The sequence below is a fragment of the Ictalurus furcatus genome, chromosome 22 (assembly GCF_023375685.1).
Source record: "Ictalurus furcatus strain D&B chromosome 22, Billie_1.0, whole genome shotgun sequence".
Taxonomy (NCBI): Eukaryota; Metazoa; Chordata; class Actinopteri; order Siluriformes; family Ictaluridae; genus Ictalurus; species Ictalurus furcatus.
In genome coordinates, this window is record NC_071276.1 from 16479634 (window position 1) to 16499165 (window position 19532).

At 40.3% G+C, this 19532-nt stretch overlaps 1 protein-coding gene across 2 annotated transcripts in view; it reads right to left on the reverse strand.

Annotated features, from left to right (window-relative positions):
- LOC128625664 (metal transporter CNNM4) overlaps positions 1 to 19107 on the reverse strand; it is a 34194-nt gene extending 15087 nt beyond the window's left edge. For both annotated transcript variants that reach the window (XM_053654226.1, XM_053654227.1), the window contains exons 1-4: positions 17716 to 19107; positions 3354 to 3497; positions 2981 to 3115; positions 1351 to 1520 (exon numbers count right to left, since the gene is read on the reverse strand). In XM_053654226.1, the coding sequence (XP_053510201.1) occupies positions 1351 to 1520; positions 2981 to 3115; positions 3354 to 3497; positions 17716 to 19090 (1824 nt within the window). In that variant the 5' untranslated portion in view covers positions 19091 to 19107. The remainder of the gene's footprint in view (positions 1 to 1350; positions 1521 to 2980; positions 3116 to 3353; positions 3498 to 17715) is intronic.
- Between the last annotated feature and the right edge of the window lie 425 nt (positions 19108 to 19532).

The following is a 19532-nucleotide window of genomic DNA, read 5'->3' on the forward strand; positions in this document are numbered from 1 at the left end:
TTCATAGAGGAAATGCCCAACTGTCCTCTGCCCATGTAGTCTGGGACTCAGGAAGAGAGGGCAAACGCTCCCTACAGACTCCTAATGGCTGCACCATCTGATCCTCGCTGCTTATGCACATTAATCATTTTGCCTGCGGTTCATTTAAATGCATTTAACTTTAATAACCTGCATCGAAGGGATGCCACAACATGTACAATTCACCCAATTACACATTCCACTTGCATACACTGCAGTTCTACAAAACAACCGACAAAACAAAATGGACACTGTACTATAGATCTCCAAATCATTCCTTACATCATTAAACTAAGTAAAGGAGTGAAAAATCATTATAGGTCTCAATTATTGCAGCAAAGAATTTGAAGCTCCCGTGGTCCATCTGCTAGCTCCATCTGCTGATTAAGAGAGATATCAGTGTGTTTCCTTCTGACTGCTGAGCCAAAGTGTAACATAAACCCATCTATCTGCTTACTGAATCCTACTGTTTGCGGCCCTGTATACACTCCTAACAGGCTCTGAAAGCTCTTCATGTCCCTGTCAGCTTGTAACTAATGTGAAGTCTGACAGCGTGAGCTACCAACTGTAACTCTTCATAACTGACGACTAAATAACTAACGTTTGTCTGATTCTAATCCGATCAGAGCTTCCTATAAACTACTGCAGGCATCGGATCAGCAATTCAAATTATTTTTGAACAAGCTTATAAAAGGTGGTCCAGCCAAATCAATATGCTTCAAAAAAAAGATAGAGTCAGTGAACTTGGCAGGTAGCTACTTGTTTTGAAACTAAAACAGATACAGTCGCTCTATTTGGCGTTCATGTCCATGAAACACATGCACACACGCTTAGTGGGCTTAGTGGGAAACTAAACAACAGAGTGGGAATGGTAACTAAGCTGGCATGAAAGTAGACACCTCTCATTGTTCAGATTGTTTGAATGTTGGAAATCTATACCACACTTTTTCCCGCCGATCTAAAATGCCACTAGTGCCACAGAAACCGGATTTTTGCCTCGGAGCAGATTTCACTGATAGTTGCTGCAACCTGAGGACAATATTTACATTTACGGCATTTGGCAGACGCCCTTATACAGACTGACTTACATTAATCTCATTTATACAACCGAGCAGTTGAGGGTTAAGGGCTTTGCTCAAGGGCCGAGCAGCAGCAGCTTTGCAATGTTGGGATATGAACTCAGGACCTTCCGATCACTAGTCCAATGGCTTAACCACTGAGAACTCAGAAACCGTTAACCTCCCCTTTAATACGGTCTCTGCCAGAAGCTCAGACCTGTTCATAGAGTCCCCACTGAGGATTGAGTAGTTTAGTAAACAAGGGTCAAAATACCTGCAGTATGAGGATGAAGTAGTCGACAGCTTTGCCACGCTGGTAGACATAATGATGAGGTGAGCGTTTGTCATTCTCGTTGAATTTGATCTCCTCAATAACATCAGGGTGCCTTAAGATCCTCAACAGGACCTTCTCGGAGATCTGAGATTGGCTGAATAAATTCACTTCTGGAAAGACATGGTGGAAGAGACAAAGAAAGAGTGTTGGGGGGGGGGGGGGGCTTCTGTTATAATAGATATGTTATAATAATGTTATAATAATGGGTTCTGTTATAATAGATTTCAGCTATTAACCTTAGCTGAAATCTATTATAACAGAACCCATTTCAATTCAGTAGTGTAGCTACACTAAAGTGTTTTGCTCAAGTGCACAGCAGGGATTTCCCCCCCATCACAAACTTCTGGTCCACTAGCACAGAATCTTAACCAGCTTCCCCACAGAATCTTAACCGGCTTCCCCACAGAGAAAGATATTATTATATATATATATATATATATATATATATATATATATATATATATATATATATATATATATATGTGTGTGTGTATATATATATATATATATATATATATATATGTGTGTGTGTATATATGTGTGTGTGTATATTTATATATATATATATATATATATATATATATATATATATATATATATATATATATATATATATATATATATATAAATATACACACACACATATATATATATATATATATATATACACATATACACACACACACATATATATATATATATATATATATATATATATATATATATATATATATATATATATATATATATATATATATATACACACACACACACACACACATATATATATACACATACACACATGCTTAATGTCATGTGCTGTTCGTTCATTTATATGATGAATCTTTTTTATTTATTTATTTATTTATTTAATACCTGCTCCTCACTAAATCAGGATGGTGACCTCACACTCCTCACCCACCTACTGACCACAGAAACGGTCTCTTGCCCACGCTGACTCCCACCTCCCTGCGCTCATCCACTTTTCTCAGCACTATGACTCCATCTAATAGGGGGATTGTTACCACCAGCAACCCACTAACCATCTGAACCTCAGCAGGATGTCGCTGCATGGGAGGATCTCATAAGGGATGACCACAAATACCACAGCGCTGCTGAGTTCAGGCGCCTCCTGGAAACTATTTTCTGAGTCGCCGTGGCCGTAATAACAAGCTCAGGGTGTTTATTTGTGCTTGAGGTCAGGTATTAGGTCTGTAATTTTAGCCTTTGCAACAGTGACATTGCAGAAACTTACAACATGCAAATGAGCGAATAAATTATGGTGTTGCTGTAATACCAGCAAAAAAAAAAACAAAAACATCTTGGTCAAATAGATACCGATCTTTAACTGTTATCACAAACCCGCTGTGTTTGTGTTTTTAAAAATATACTGAAACACAATGCAATTTGTAGTTAAATCTAAGCAATATTATTGTCCATGTTAAGCTATACCATTTCCCCACACCATTATTCGAATTAGAAATAAGGAAGAAAAAAAAAAAAATACAACCCTCTGCCATTTTTGTCCATTTGTTTGCCTGCAATAATTAGATGTATGTTAAGTGGTTACCTGTGGCAAGGAATCGGTGGGCAGCCAATAGCAGTTGAGGAGAGATTTTAACTTGAGATTCACTCTCGTGCTTGAAGGCAGAGAAGTCTCGCTTGTTTTTATTGGGCGCCACCTTTTTTCTGTTCCGATTGTCAGCTAGAATGACATACAAAGAAACACTTCTGTAAGCGATTACCACAAATTTCCTTATATACATGGAGTAAACGTCAGGAAAATGCAAATGCGAAGGCATGTTCATCATGACTAATCCAAAAAAAAAAGAAAAAAAAAGGGTGTGTCGAAGGTGTTGCAAGTCATCATACAAGCAGAACAGACTGTGTGTCTGTGTGCATAATATAACAGATTTCATTTTCCTCTCAATATGGTTACTTACTGTAAAGGTCAGACTCATCCAGAATCTCTGATTTGATGATCTCTTCAATAACGTCCTCCAAGGTCACTAATCCCAACACCTCGTAAAACGGATCACCTTCTCCTTCATTATTCACCTTCTGGACGATGGCCAAGTGGGACTTACCTGGGGAAATAAAAACAAACAAAAAAAAACAACAATTACACAAATTGAGCAAATTAAGAAACTTATTCAGTCTACTCAGAGTCTAGTGAAAGTCCCAGGTGTGTATGCAGGTTAAACTTAAAGTATGGGGTTGCAATGTTCATAGCCCTCTACTCTCTGTGAGATGAACTGCAATGGCAAGCCTTCCTATTCCCCACAAACAACCGCACTGCCTCAGCTGAAACTGCATGCCCTTCATGGGTCGCCTTTTAAAATAAAAAAAGACACAGGGCTAAGCAGCTCTACTTCAACTGGAGACAATTTACGGGCCTGAAAACGTAAACTGAAGACTAAAATAAAAGCCTGGTCACACTGCACACAAAGACGCCGACCAACAGCAACAGACACGTTTGTCTACTTATCTAGTGATGTGTGGTGGGCACTTTGAAGCCAAAGGTGCCGATATTGAGATAACAGAAAAAGGATTATGTTAAAATACAAAAAAAAAAAAAAATCAACAACAACAATCCACATAAGGGTGCTCATTTTCTGTTACCTAATCATAAAGTGTACTACATAAGTTCTATAAGACAATGATGTTATTAGAAGTATATGTAGTAAATACATAGTTTGGGATTTGGCCTAACAAGAGAAGATGGCAGATTTTCTTTTGGTCACAGATACGAATTGCTAAATCAAGCTAAATATCAGCAACATGAAAATATTGTGGGAAAGAAATAAAAATGATCAGCAACATTATATTGTATCATAATTAAACTGTAAGAAGGGGTCATAATGCCTGGTAGAAAAGCTGTTAGCTGGATGCTTCAATCATACGATTATACACACACACACATTATATACACACATTATATATCCCTAGAAGAGGAACCGTATTGCTGACTTGGCAAAATGGTGGCTCATGCATTTACTACAGTATATCATGACACAAAAAAGTGCTGTAATTGATTAACTAATAGTTTACTAGCTAATCACCTGTTTTTAAATTGATTGGTTGGTTGATACCTATGTAAGAATACCATTATATTACCTTTTTTTTTTAAAAAATAAAAAATATGACAGGAAATTTGTAAAATTCTCTTTAACCATCACGTTTATTGTTTATCACGACACCAAGTTTAAGCGTAAGACGTGCTGTATGGAAAGTAGCCATTAACCCAGCAAGTTCGACACAAGGATATTTATATCTGCTTAAATATTCAGTATTCTGCAACCCTCCCAGTCGAAACCCATCAAGACACCATTACAGAAGTACAGAGAGTACTGATGTTGCTGCAGTAGGCTACAATAGCAGGTATTAAAGCAGCATGTGGTCTGCTGGTAACAATTATCAACAAGCATCTCAAATTTCCTGTTTTTCCATCTTTTCACACGCTCATTAAATCATGTTATTAAAGTCATTATTCAGGCTGCTTTGATCACTTTAATAAACCGTGAGCACCTGACAAAGCAGCCCCCAGAAATGCTAAATCAAACTGAATATGCATGCATTCAGCTTATTAGGAATAAATGAGTCCTGGTGTAACGTGATATACGCACAGAGACCTCAGACGCTCCGAACACACCATCGGAGAGGAAGAGAGTTTAGACAGGATCAGGCTTCAGCCACATCTGTGTTGACTGAGCTCACAAAAAAAAAAAACAGATTCTTCACAAGACTAGACAAGGCTGGTTTGCCAGTATCAAAATAGCATACTTATTTACTACTGCTGAGGATTTGACTATCCATAAGTGTCAAAGGGTTCATACTGAGAAATATCAAGCAGGTTAGGACAGTAAAAAAGATTGGGATGATGGATTATAGACTATATTAACTGATGAACTGGAATGGAAATGTCAGAGCTTATAGGAGATAACCAAGAGAACCAACATAATGGCTACCAATGATGGCACCCATTACTGTGGTACTACTAATAAACAGTGGAATAAACTGACATTCAACATAAAAATCCCACTGGCCATGTCCATCTCTGGGACAGGCACTCACATAACTAATACGCAAGAGAAGGAAGGAAGGAAAGCAGCAGAAATGAACAGTTCTAAACAGATATGAATCCATATACAAACAGTGCATTATTCATTTTTTTTCTAGTAAGCTTGGCAGAAATGACCACAGGGCAAAGTAAAAAAACATTCATGCAAAGTAAGAGATTTTTACATGCATGCACAAGAGAGCAGTGAGATACAAATTAGGACAAACAAACAAATACAGTGGTGCTTGAAAGTTTGTGAACCCTTTAGAATTTTCTATAAATCTGCATAAATGACCTAAAACCTCATCAGGTTCTCAAAATCCTCATCAAGTCCTAAACATAGTTGAAGAGAACCCAATTAAACAAAATGAGACAAAAAAAATAATACTATACTTGCTGCACAGCATCTCAAATGTTGTTTTTGCTGAAGTCTGGCAAATATCAGGCATCCACCTCACATCGCAACATAACATGAGGTTTGTGATTGCATTTCATCTGCGCATTCTGAATCGCAAGCCATTTGTGCCTGATATTTGGGAAGGGAATCGTGTGAGACAGTTCTGGGAGGAAAATATACCAAATCATATCGATGACAGACTCTGAATGACAAAAAGAACATTTGAGATTCTGTGCAGCGAGACTGGACCGCTGGTTAGTCCAGTTATGTCGACCCACTGCGTCCCGGGTCCGACAGAAAAAAGCATCGCCTTTGCGCTGTATAAGCTGGCGACATGCGCTGAATATCCAATCACAATCAGCCAATTATCCAATCACATGATTTGTTGAGGCAAATTCACATGACACTTTTGATGCGCATGGAGGATTTTATTTGATAAATGTGTTTCCATCGTAGTTTACGCACTTGTCTTCTTATCGAAAAAAATTTGAATTGAATTTCAATTGAGCGCATGAGTTTTTAGTCGCATCTGGTGTTCCCAACCAGTGGGGTTTTTTTAATGTAATATCCCAAAACCCACATAAAAATGTGGATCTGTGTGAGTGTGTGTGTGTGCGTGCGCAAGCCAGTGGTTACCAAACAGACAGGCAATGCAGATGTAGCCAGAAGGTGGAGAATTATTTCAATGGCACATTTTATGACTGACGTTTAAATGTTCACTTTAACCTTCTACAAAGCACTTTACACTGTTTCTCGTTCACCCATTCTCACACACACACACACACACACACACACACACACACACACACACGCACACACACACACACACACACACACGCAAGGTACTGGTCTGCCATCAGGAGCAACTTAGGGTTTAGTGCCTTGCCCAAGGACACTTCGGCATGTGGAGAGTCGGGGATTGAACTGGCAACCCAGCAATTAGTGAACAACCACATTTTAGAATAATAATAAAGTCATCAAAACTCTGGAGTAATAGAACTATGAGAATTATGTTGTAATAAAAAGTCCAAAATAAATCTAAATAATTTCATATTTTAGCATCTTCAAAGTAGACACGCTTTGTGTCTAGAATTTCCAGAAATGTATTCTTGGCATTCTCACCCGATTTCTTGAGGAATTTCCCTGAGATGCTTTTTAAACAGTATTAAAGGAGTTCACACCGACGCCGGACTCTTATCAGCTGCTTTTCGGAAGATTTCACTCCAAATCATCCGTTTGAACAGATAAATAAAATGTTCTTTTCTAATGAAAGAAACGAATATGTCCGCACGATTATAATTTTTGTCTACAACTCCGATTTCAAACATTTAATCGCACACCTTCAGACCAAAAGCTTTTTAACATCATGAGAAACATGTCAGTCGAGTGTCCACAAACTTTTGACCGGTAGCGTATATAAAAACTTTGACAAAGTGATTCAGTTGATCAGCCTTCACTGCACTTTTGCAACGACTGGCTCATGCTTTTACAAGCTTGCAGGATAATATTTACTGTGATGATTCAACATTTTGGCTATTCTAGGTTTCTTAGTCACTCGCACCTTTATAAAAACACGGAAATTTTAAACCGACATCTTGCATTCGTGTTGGACGATCTGCGTTAGGATTGAGCAGATCACAGGCAAATGTTATTGCGTCATGAACAACACAGGAACCTTTACCTGTGTTACCAGGTTTGCTGAACTTTTTTAGTTCCTGTTGCAGATTAGGTACTTCTCTAAAGACAGGGAACTCTTGGAATTTGCTGTATTAAACATTGCTGATTAGAAGAGTTAGGAAAGTTCCAGAACCACCAATTGAGTGTGGAAGTGAATTTCTTGATCACTGCTGACTTTAAACAAAACAAATGTGCATATTTTACAATAAACAAACAAAAAAAAAGTTGGGGGTTGTCCATAGATGTGAGTCAAGGACAGTGACGTTAGCTCATTCGGGGCCAGAGCTTATTCATCCCACGCTGTATAAACACATCTTTGTGCTGGTCTATCTATTTTTTTTTAAACCTTTATTTAGCCAGAGTAGTCAGAGGGCTGGCAGTGGTTGAAGGTTTACCAGTTGGCTAAAGGCTTTCAGTTTTCCAAGTTTATTTTGTTTTCCTGAATGTGGTGCATAGAAGTATACCAGAAAAATACTTCAGCATCAAGTGCTGAGTAAACATGAGTTTAACTTCGACCAAAGCTCAGTGCCGAACAACAAAAAAAATTAAGAAATTGAGATGTAATCTTTATTTATTGCTCAGACCAATCTTTTCAAAATCATACCTGAATTGAAATTCATTCATTCAGTTCAAACTGGGACGTCACTGAGCCTGAAGCATCAGTCAAGCGTATTAACCTAACAAAAGAAAATTAGTGTGTGCAAAGCAGTGTTTATCAAAGTGGCGCTGGTTAGAGAGCTTCAACGTGCTTTTAACATTTAACTTGTATTCAGAGCTCCTCTGATTAACATTTAAACACATGCAGAGTGAAATCAAAGCTGCGAGAGAGACACCACAACCTGTGCTAAAGAAAAGCCGACGACTTTCAGCCATGAAACTGCCCGAGCTCTGTCGCTTTGGATAAAAGCTAAATGAATAAATGTAAATCTAGAAACAAACATCTCTATGTAGCTTCTACCGGCAAAGAAATAACACAAAGCCCTCACCAGTAATAACGGCAGGTAGATCAGCAGCTAGTGACACAGACATCATCTGAATATGTGGGTGTGAGAATAGAAAAAAAAAAAAACCCACAAGGGCCAGGCTAGTGTAGGGTTGGGAGTGTTTCCAATTTGCGAATTCATAAAATTTGAGCTGCTTTGAGTTTTGGGTGACTAAAACATTTCTTAATAGTGTCTGCGGTGAAGAGGGCTTACACTGGAGTTGTAGCAATAGGCCTACTTAATGCCACGTTACAAAAGATGAAGTAACGTCATGACTGCATTGCTGTGGGCTCATGCAGATTATCAGCCACTGAATAACTCATTCCAAAGCCATTACTTCATCTACACACACTCACTCTTTTGTAAAATCGGATGAGTCAGCCATTTAGGAACAACTGACGTGAGGACATGGCATACACGTGCGCACACGCACGTTTCAAGCACGTACTCACTGACTCACTCATTACCCTGTGGGGCAATGCTGGACTTTCTATCTACATCCTTCCTTGCAGCAGAGCAGGACAGCTTCCCTCGTACCAGAGAATGCATATTTCCCTTCTACCAGAGCATGCACACTTTCTCTGCACTAGAACATGCACAGTTTCCCCATGCTGAAGCATGCACAGTTTCCCCATGCTGAAGCATGCACACTTTCCCCATACTAAAGAATGGCCACATCTTCAGAATTGGTACCAGCATGCAAACTTGACCTGTACAAGAGTATGTACACTTTTTCCTGTATGACAGCATGCACACTTCTCATGTACTGGAATGAGAAGTGCAAATGTTCTGAAGGAGAGAAGAGCGCATACTCCAGGGTAGAAAAAGCTAATGCCGTTACAGGAGAAGAGTGCATGCTCTGGTACAAGGAGAAGTGTGCATGCTCTGGTAATCTGTAGTTTGAATACTTTAATAAGTATGCATGCTAAAGACTAGAAGAGTGTGCATGTCGTAGTTTGGAAGAGTGTGCACGCCGTAGAACGGAAAATTGAGCATGCTCTACGACAGGGGAAGTGAATAAAAGCTCTTTTACACACTTCCCCTGCAACAGAGCTTGCACACTTCCCCTGCACCAGCGCTCGATAAATCCACTGTTCATAATGAACCCAAAAAGTCTTTATATAGCAGGAGAAACCCAATCACGCTAAATCACTGCATGTTCAGTGCTTCCGTCTGAATTACATCACATACTAAAATCTAACTTCTCACACATACATACACACAGACACAAAAAACAACAGTAAGCTCAAACATCATATAAATTAATATTTTCAATGGCAGGCTGCTTTTATGAAGTGTACAGAACATGTCTTCTACATGTACAAGCTGTATAAGAGAAACGAGGAATCACAGACACCCTTTTCAGCACTTTGGCACGTATGCATACAGTTGGTTATTTATCAGGATTAGATGGGTTATCTCACCGAAGCAGATCAAACAAACAAAAATATGCAGCACAAAACTGCACTGTTAAAATATAGTTAATGTTTTGTAAAAGCCTGTTCACACTCGCTAAAAAGCAGTGAAAAGGTCAACTGGTAAACTGGCTGAACCTGTTAGCTGAGGTGTAATAAATGACTGTATTTTAGAGTCAGTAAATGAAAGAAGCAATTTCTTAAAAAGGCACAACACACACTTTTGTATCCATTTAAACAATGTGTGGAGGGAAAAAACAATCAATTTTTTAAGATGAGTCACGATTCGCATAAACAGAAGCTGACGCATAGTAGAAAAAAGAAAAAAGAAAAAAAAGTCAAGAGGACCAAACATTTCTGATGAAAAATTAATGTTATGGAAACAGACTAAGCCTAGTGATTTTCATAACGAATGAAAAATCTGACTGTTTTGAAAGCAGCACATGGTCGTGCTGCAAAAAGCAGAACGCAGGATGGAGAAATGAAAAATCGAAACGATTCCAATCCAAACAGAATGGTTTGAAAATAAATAAATAAAATAAAATTAAATAAATAAATAAAAGTTTGAGAAACTCACCAGGCTACTCATATTACTTTCCAGTGATCTTTAAATGATGTTCCATTGAAAGGTCACGTATTATAATTTAATATCGGAACACGTGGCTGCATTTCGACCGTATAAAAAAACCTCCATAATTCAACATAATATAAAAACGTCTAAATATGCTGAATTTTTTTTTTTTTTTTTTTTTTTTTTTTTTTTACAGAAAAGGAATGTCTTAACAAGTGATGTGACTAGCCATGCAGAGAAATTTTAAGAAATATAATGTACGTTATGGGCCACCTCACAGCTCCCTGTGAGCTCAGGTTACTCGACGTGTCGAGTTTCTCATGATCTCCCCATGTCTGTCTGGGTTTCCACCGGGTTCTCCGGTGTCGTCCTTCCTCCCAAAGACACGCTGATACGGTGTGAATGCGTGTGTGGATGGTGACCTGGAATAGACTCCTGCCTCAACTGCCTAGGGTTCTCGATCTAGGCTTCGGATTCACCGTGACCATGACCACTTATTGAACGAGTAAGATCTTTTTTTGAGGACTTATGAGCACCCATTCATAATAGCAGCATGAATGCATTAATGAATCACTGTCCATCTTTATGAACACCACACTCAACAATACTCCATAATGAAACTTGTATGGTATTATAGCTGTAGGCCACAGTTATGTGCAATAACTTACATCTAGCATATGTGTACACTTTATACACATACTTTCTACAGATACTACAGTTTTTTTTTGTCATTCAGGTGCAAGCAATGTGTTCGGTAACAATGTGCAATAACAATTTGCGACTTACTATGACCACAAGGCAATGTGCAATAGCGATTTGTGCAATACCATGACTTGTGAGACTTGTGTGTGGAAGAATAGTCACTTCTCTAGACTTTACACAGAACGGTGCGAAAAATCAAAAACATCCAGTGAGTGGCAGATCTGCGAGTGGAAATACCTTGCTGTTGAGAGAGGACAGAAAAGAATGGCCAGAGTAGCTCAAGCTGAAAGGATTTCAACTTACATTCCTCTCTGAAATTATTGGAACAGCAAGGCCAATTCAGATTTTTTTTTTCCTGTAGATTGAAGACATTTTGGTTTGAGCTCAAAAGATGAATATGAGAAGAAAGTTTAGAATTTCTGCTTTTATTTCCTGGTATTTATATGTAGACGTGTTAAACCAGATAGAACGTAGCACATTTTGTAAGCTGTCCACCCCATTTGTAGGTGAGCATAAATATTTGAACCTGTGACTGACAGGTGTTTCTTGTTATCCAGGTGTGTCCGGTTAGACTGATTGTTTAAACAACACATAGCTCTGAACAATTACTTTTGGTTTTAGCCTTCGGTTTTACCTGTAAAGACTGCATTTGCTGTTAAAAAGGAAAAACCAACGTGAAGATCAGAGAGCTGTTTATGAGAGAAAAGCAAACCATTTTGAGGCTGAGAAAAGAGGGAAAAATCCTTCAGAGGCACTGCACAAACGTTGGGCATAGCCAATATAACAATTTGGAATGTCCTGAAAAAGAATGAAACCACTGGTGCACTGAGCAACAGATACCGAATGGGTCGGCCAAGGAAAACCGCAGCAGCTGATGACAGAAACATTGTGAGAGCTGTGAAGAAAAACCCAAAAACAACAGTCAGTGAGATCACCAACAAACTCCACAGGGTAGGGGAAAAGGTATCACAAACCACTGTTCGAAGATGACTCCGAGAACAGAAATATAGAGACCATACCACTAGATGCAAACCTCTCATCAGCAGTAAGAATCGGAAAAACCAGATTGGAATTCGCAAAGAAATACAGAGATGAGCTACAAAAGTTCTGGAACGGCGATGAACCTCTACCAAAGTGACGGAAAGGCCAAAGTGTGGAGAAAGAAAGGATCTGCTTATGATCCAAAACCCGCAAGCTCATCTGTGAAACACGGCGGAGGTAGTGTCAAGGCCTGGGCTTGCATGGCTGCTTCTGGAATCCTTTTTTAATCCTGGTGAGCAATCGAAACAAAGCCAAGGGTGGTACTTTTAAGTGTGAACTTTGTCAGACGATATTAAAACATAACTAAAATACAAGGCATTACAAGGCACGAGGTAGGATCAAGAACAGCTTTAATGTTATACCCTATGTAGGATTTTACACTGATCACGGTTTGGGCAAGAAATGGAAATGTGAGGTACATATCAACAACAAGAAACCATTACTGTGGGAAATAAATAAAGAAAGATGGACCTAATAAATAAGTAAATGAACTAGTAATTCTACAATACTGCCTCCATGGGATAATTCTGCAATGACCGAGTTTAACCAATCAATGAGCTGCATTATTTCAAGCTCCATCAACTTTAGAAGCAAGGACAAAGTGTTGGATTATGGATTTGTTACTGTATCATGCTGTATCTGCTACATAAATGCTAGAACAGAAAAATACATTATTTTGTTGCTCTACTATTGCGTTAAACTATTGCTTAAATTCTTATATAATTAAAGTACTAATTATACAGAAGCCTGAATTTTTTCATGAAAAATATTCAATTCCTGGAGATATTAACACAATCATTGTGCTATTTTTGTTTGTGTACATTGGTTCATCCAGCCCTTATGTATGCATTTGACACAGTTCAAGGATTAGCAGCACGCCACAAATCACATGCGTGTCTCCTGACAGCATGCTGACAAATGACGCTGTCTCTGTGTGTGTGTGTGTGTGTGTATGGATGCGATTCGAGATCCATGAGCAAAAGAGCTGAGAGGACAGGCAGAGGTCATGTCCACATTTTTCCAGCACTTATTTGTTAGACAGCTGTCAATCTTTCCGATTTTTTCCATCTCTTTATCTCTCCTCTTACACAGTTTGTACACGATCAAGCTCACGCTCAAGGCACAGTAAGCACAGGAAAGCAGAAAAAGTAAGCACGTGATTGAGAAAACACTGCTATCAGACAGACACCCAAGCCCACACACACACACACACGCACACAAACACAAACACAAAGACAGACAGAGAGAGAGAGAGAGAGAGAGAGAGAGACTGATCCTATTACAAACTGAGAGGCTTATGACATGACGGGCCTAAACATGGAGCAAAAGGAATCCACTTAGCAGAGTTGAAACAACAAATGTCTGTACTGGATCATGGCTGTTGGCCAACTTTGAGGGAGTTATGATGAAATAAAGATTCAACTCTGTCTGCTCAGATGATAAATGGACAGTGGAATGAGATGAGGAAAAAGGAGAGAAAGCTCAAAAATGTACTAATGAATCGGTTTGTAATAGTAAGCTGATAAGGTGCAGACAGGAAACTGAGGCATTGTAAACACTGTATTTCAAGAATGTTTTTCCTGTTGAACTCTAAGACACACCTTGCCAAGAGACACCACACACACACGCTTAGAAAAGGTTAAAGGATCGCTCTTATCTTGTCATTAGACTTGACGACAGAATGAAACGAACACGTGCTCTATTACACTTGTTATGATTGGGACGGGATGGTGACCGGTGCATTCCAGGCTCTGGACAAAACGTTGTCAGGTGAAACAAGGCGAAGTTTAAAGCACACCAAGCGAGGATGCACTATACAATCTTAAATCTGCAAGTATAGTGCCTGCAAGAAACGAGTAATAACCCATAAAGTATCTGATCTAGATTCAGATTTCTCCCTCACCACACCAAGATCTTAATCAGCACACGCTAAAGACACTAGAACTGACCCGGAAACAGCACCACGATGCTTTCTGAATTCGTTCCATGGTGGAAGGTCACTTCCTCATGCACTACTTAAGACGAGATCAGTCAGATCCCTGGGAAAGGTAATTAAAAGTAAAGGTGCAGCCCTTTCGTCAGCCAAACAACGGCTAAAGGCATCTGTCACATGACGGCTGCTAGAAGAAGTGTTTGGCAACAACGCTTTCGAATGCTTCAATTTCGCTTGTCACTGCACATTACTTGGCCAATGGCCAAGCAGGAAAAGGCAAGCTCTTGCATAAGAGAAGCAGAGCGAGACGCAGAGAATGAGAAAACTGTCAATGCAGCAATTTGGGCCAAATGGACATGCTGTTCTATAAGACCAAAAACACACAAGCTAATGATGCCATGACACAAAGGTTGCAATTACACCAACAGACTTGTGGAAATTATTAAAACTGTTCTAACAGTCAAAGTTTTCCTAGTGTAGCGATTTTCAGTCTAAAAAGGCTTCCCAAAACAAGAGTCAGAAGGACCTGACACGAGCAAGTGTACTGTCGCCTAGGAGCATAACAACAAGAACATTCAGCTCAGCCCCTGCAAAGCTCCTGCAGCATTTCTGCCTCGTTTCGCTCTACTTCTGTCAGTAGCGTGACTGTCTTTTCAGTAAAATCTATATTACATTACATTTATTCGTTTGCCAATTACTTTTATCCAAAGAGACTTACAAGTCGGGCAGAATCCAGTTCAAGCATAAGAGCTGTTACAGGAGCTGACAGCGATACAAGTGCTGAAAATTGTTTTAAACGTTTCCACCAAGATTCAGATGGAGCTTTGCTTGACTCAGAAGTGTGTAAACACTTCATCCATCCATCCATTTTCTGTACCGCTTATCCTATACAGGGTTGCGGGGAGCCTAAAAATCTCAGGGAACTCGGGGCACAAGGCAGGGGACACCCTGGACGGGGTGCCAACCCATCGCAGAGCACAATCACAGACACAGACACACACCGGACAATTTAGACATGCCAATCAGCCTACAACGCACGACTGGGGGAGGAAACCGGAGTACCCGGAGGAAACCCCCAAAGCACGGGGATAACATGTTAAACACTTCAATATTATTTATATATCATCTTTACCAACACACACTGTCTCAAAATAGCTTTACAGAAATCAGAAATCCAGGTCCAGACCTCGGATATCCGACAAGCAGCAGTTTTAGATGGAAGAACACAAGGCTGTTTAAATAATACCTTTGCATTAACTCTACTCCTATACTAATTAAACCAGGGGTCCCAATGTTTTTTTTGGTCACAGAACTCATTTTAAGAGTCCAAAAAATCTCAGACCACCCCAAGTCCGAGAACCTGTGGATTACCAAAACACGCTGTAAAGTGTTCTACACATTCACTCCAACCATCACAATGAAAACTTTTTTTTTTTAAACCTTCTCCATTGCTGTATCAGGTCTTGTTGTCTCTGGTGTTTCAGACCTTGTTCTACCTTGACATTTGATGTAGAAAAGAGTGCTTTACGTTTAAGCCAATTTCTAATGATCACTAAACAGGGGAGGACATATCAAAAATTTATTAACTAGCCAACAGGGAACCTACCTGGTGCCATGTGTTGGTTTAATTGACTAGACAGAAACATAATAGCTAATATAGTGTAACAACGTATGCGTATGGAGAGCTAGTTGTCTAGTTGGTTCCACATTCCTATGTTTCTGATTCAGAAAGAATAGTGGCCTTCGTACATGGTAGTTAATCCACTTAGTAAAGACTGTTCTAACCATGGCCACATCTCATTCACTCATTCATATTATATATATATATATATATATATATATATATATATATATATATATATATATTATAATATATATATATATATATATATATATATATATATATATATATATATATATATATATATATATATATATATATATATATATATATGCGCGCATGTATATTATTCAGTGACAGGAGCAACATAACATGCAACGACTTTTAATCTCGAGTGCAGTTCCAGGGATGTCTAGGTCTCAGGGGAAACCAGGTGAGAACATTCACTGAGGCATGAAGGTGAATATTGAACTTAGGCCTTAAACATACGATATTTCATCCAAGACTATAAAACAGAACAGAGTGAATGAGCTCACAAGGCTCTTTACAGTATATTGGGATATAATGCAAAAATATCACGTAACACGTAACACGTAACATACACTCACTGACCGTTTTATAGGAACACGTGGTCAAGAGCTTCAGTTAATATTCATGGGGGAAAAGTGTGATCTCTGTGACTTCGTGGCATAGTCGTTGGTATCAGGTGGTCTGGTTTGAGTATTTCAGAACGGCCGATCTCCTGAGATTTTCACACGTAACAGTCTCTAGAGTTTACACTGAATGGTACGAAAACAAAAAAACAAAACACCCAGTGAGCAGTGGTTTTGTGTACAGAAACCCCCCTGTTGATGAGAGAGGTCAGAGGAGGCCACGCTTACATGGTTTGAGCTGACAGGAAGGCTATGGTAGCTCGAATAACCACTCTTTACAAACGTGCCGTAAATGTAAAATGTGAACACCGTATCGGGTTCCATTCCCGTCACTCAAAAACAAGAATCTGAGGCTACAGGGGGTACAGGCTTACCCAAACTGGAAAAGAGACCCGGCAATGCTTTTCCAATATTCAGCAGTCCATATAATTGGCTGATTGGACGACTGCATGAACAAGCAGGTGTACAGGTGTTCCTAATAATGTAAGTGTATGTGTTACGTACAAAGGAAAGGGTTACAGACTGTAAACCTGAGGCGTTGGTTAAATGTAGGCGATGTCCTTCTTTACTGAGCCACACATGACTGGGCAAGAAGAAAAAAACAAAACAAAAGGAAAACAGTTTATTTATAGCGCTATATGATATACAGAGTTTGGGAGATGTTGTGGAACATGGATTATAATTAGAGAGAGGTGAGGGTAATAATACTTACAGTAACTATTAAGTGAGACAGTAGGTTGGGTGAGCGTGTGTGTGTGTGTGTGTGTGTGTGTGTTTCAGAAGCATGGAGATGGTAAATGGTTAATGGTCTCATTCACCCATTCACACACACACCAATGACTAGCCTGCCATTGGGAGCAACTTGGGGTTCAGTGTCTTCCCCAAGGATACTTCGGCATGTGGAGTCATGTGGGCCGGGAATCGAACCACCAACCCTGCAATTAGTGGACAACCCGCTCTACCAACCGCCCTTTTTGAAGAAGCGATAAACAAGAATGGTAAAAATTGTTTCAACATCTGAAGGCTTCTAGTTCACTGCAAACTTTCGCAGAATAAAAGTCGTACTCCTGGAAGGTACTATTGAATATGTTTTAGGGTTTGTGATAGGCACTTAGAGAAGAGTGCTATGAGGGGAAAAGGGGAACATGAAAGGTCACCTACCTGTAATTTTCCCAAGCATACCCTGAAAAGCATGACAGAGTGTAAACAAAGCACAAAAGGAGCTAACGCAAACCCGGCAATGCGAACACACCTTTCTTAAACTCCTCCAGCATGGAATCCAACTTGGTGTCGTGGAACACAAAGTGGACGGGGTGGTTATAAAACTTGGTGATAGTCTTCAGAGTCGTGCAGTCGTCTGGATCCACAAAGGCCAAGTCCTTCACATACAGGACGTCCACGATATTAGTGCGCTCTTCCTCGTACACCGGGATGCGCGTGTACCCGCTCTCCATGATCTCCAACATGGTGTTGAAGTCCAACACGGCATCGCTGTGAATCATGAAACAGTTCGAAAGCGGCGTCATGACATCCTCGACCGTTTTGGTCCTGAGCTCCAGTGCACCCTGGATCATATTCAGCTCCTCTTTGACCAGGTCGTTATACGGCTCAGTGACCTTCAACATCCCTAAAAACTTCTCCCGGTTGTACACGGTGCCGATCTCCTGACCTAAAACGAAGTCCAGGAGCTTGCTGATGGGATAGGAGAGCGGGAAGGTGATCAGCATGAAGAATTTGGTGACCAGGATGGTGTTGGCACCGACCGCCAGGCCATGGCGAGAACACAGCGCTTGAGGAACGATCTCACCGAATATGACAATGCCGACGGTGGAAGCGATTACAGCTCCGATGCCTGAACCTATGAGATCGTCCAGAAGGATGGTGAGAGTCGTGTTGACCAACACGTTCCCAAGAAGGAGCGAGCACAACAGGTAGTTACCTTTCCTTCGAATAGGCTCGATCTTACGTGCATACTTCTTCTCCTTGTCCGTGCCACAGCTCTGGACGATGCGCAACTCCATGGGATCCAGAGCCATCAGACCCAGATTGAGACCGCTGAACATGCCAGACAGCACCAGAAGGCAGCAGATCACGATCACCTGAAGCCACAGAGGAAGCAGGGACTTCTTCTCCTCCACCACACGGATCCTACCATCATTCTCTCCCAGCAGATACCACTTGGCGTCGTGGTCGTTCCTGATGCACAGCGCGTAATCCTTCTGCACCTCACTTTTCCTCAACAGCTTGGTCTTCATCTTCAATACCCCCGAGGTCCCCTGACTGTTCACAGTCACGCCGCTTTCAATAATGATGTCTTTGGTGAAATCAACGCAAGTCCTGTTAAACCTCTCACTGCTCTGAGAATCATCGCTGTCGTCCCCGACCTCCACGAACCTCACCTGCGACCAGGTGTCATTGGTGATGTGCAGCCCGTACAACCTGAGCAGGATTCTGCTGTTCTCCGTCACCTGGACGATGCCGTCATCGGTGGTCGCCGCGGGCTTGTCGCTTCTCTCCAAGCGCATGCCGAAGATACTGCTCTCGTTCTCGGTCTCGCTCACTCCGGGCCACAGCAACAGAATAAAACTCAGCGTAATCCCCTTTCCTCCGTACCATCCTGTCGCCATGTTTGTTATGCGCTCTCTCTGGGAGCTCACGCTTTGACGTCACCTACTCATTTCGCCACTCCCCGCCCCGTAATTATCATAACACCAATCAGCGTTTGCTACGTCACCCCGTAGAACAGGACGAGCCTCTCTTCGGCTTGTTTTTTTAAGGTGGACTGGATGGTTGCTCTGCTTTTAAGGTAGACTTGAAGATTATATTTAATTTAGATTAATCGGTTCAGTTTGCAAGTCATTTTAAAATACCTTAAATGTTTACTTTTTTTTGACATAATGCATTTACTACATGTTTGGATGTTTTCAGTCCTTTATTTAACACATGATGTATGAATTTGCTTGAATGTTCTCTTTTATCATAATATTGGCTCCCTCTTGTGTTTGGCAACGGGGAACTCTGCATAAAGAAAATCTTCATGTAGTTGCAATGAATATTCGCCAGAGGGCG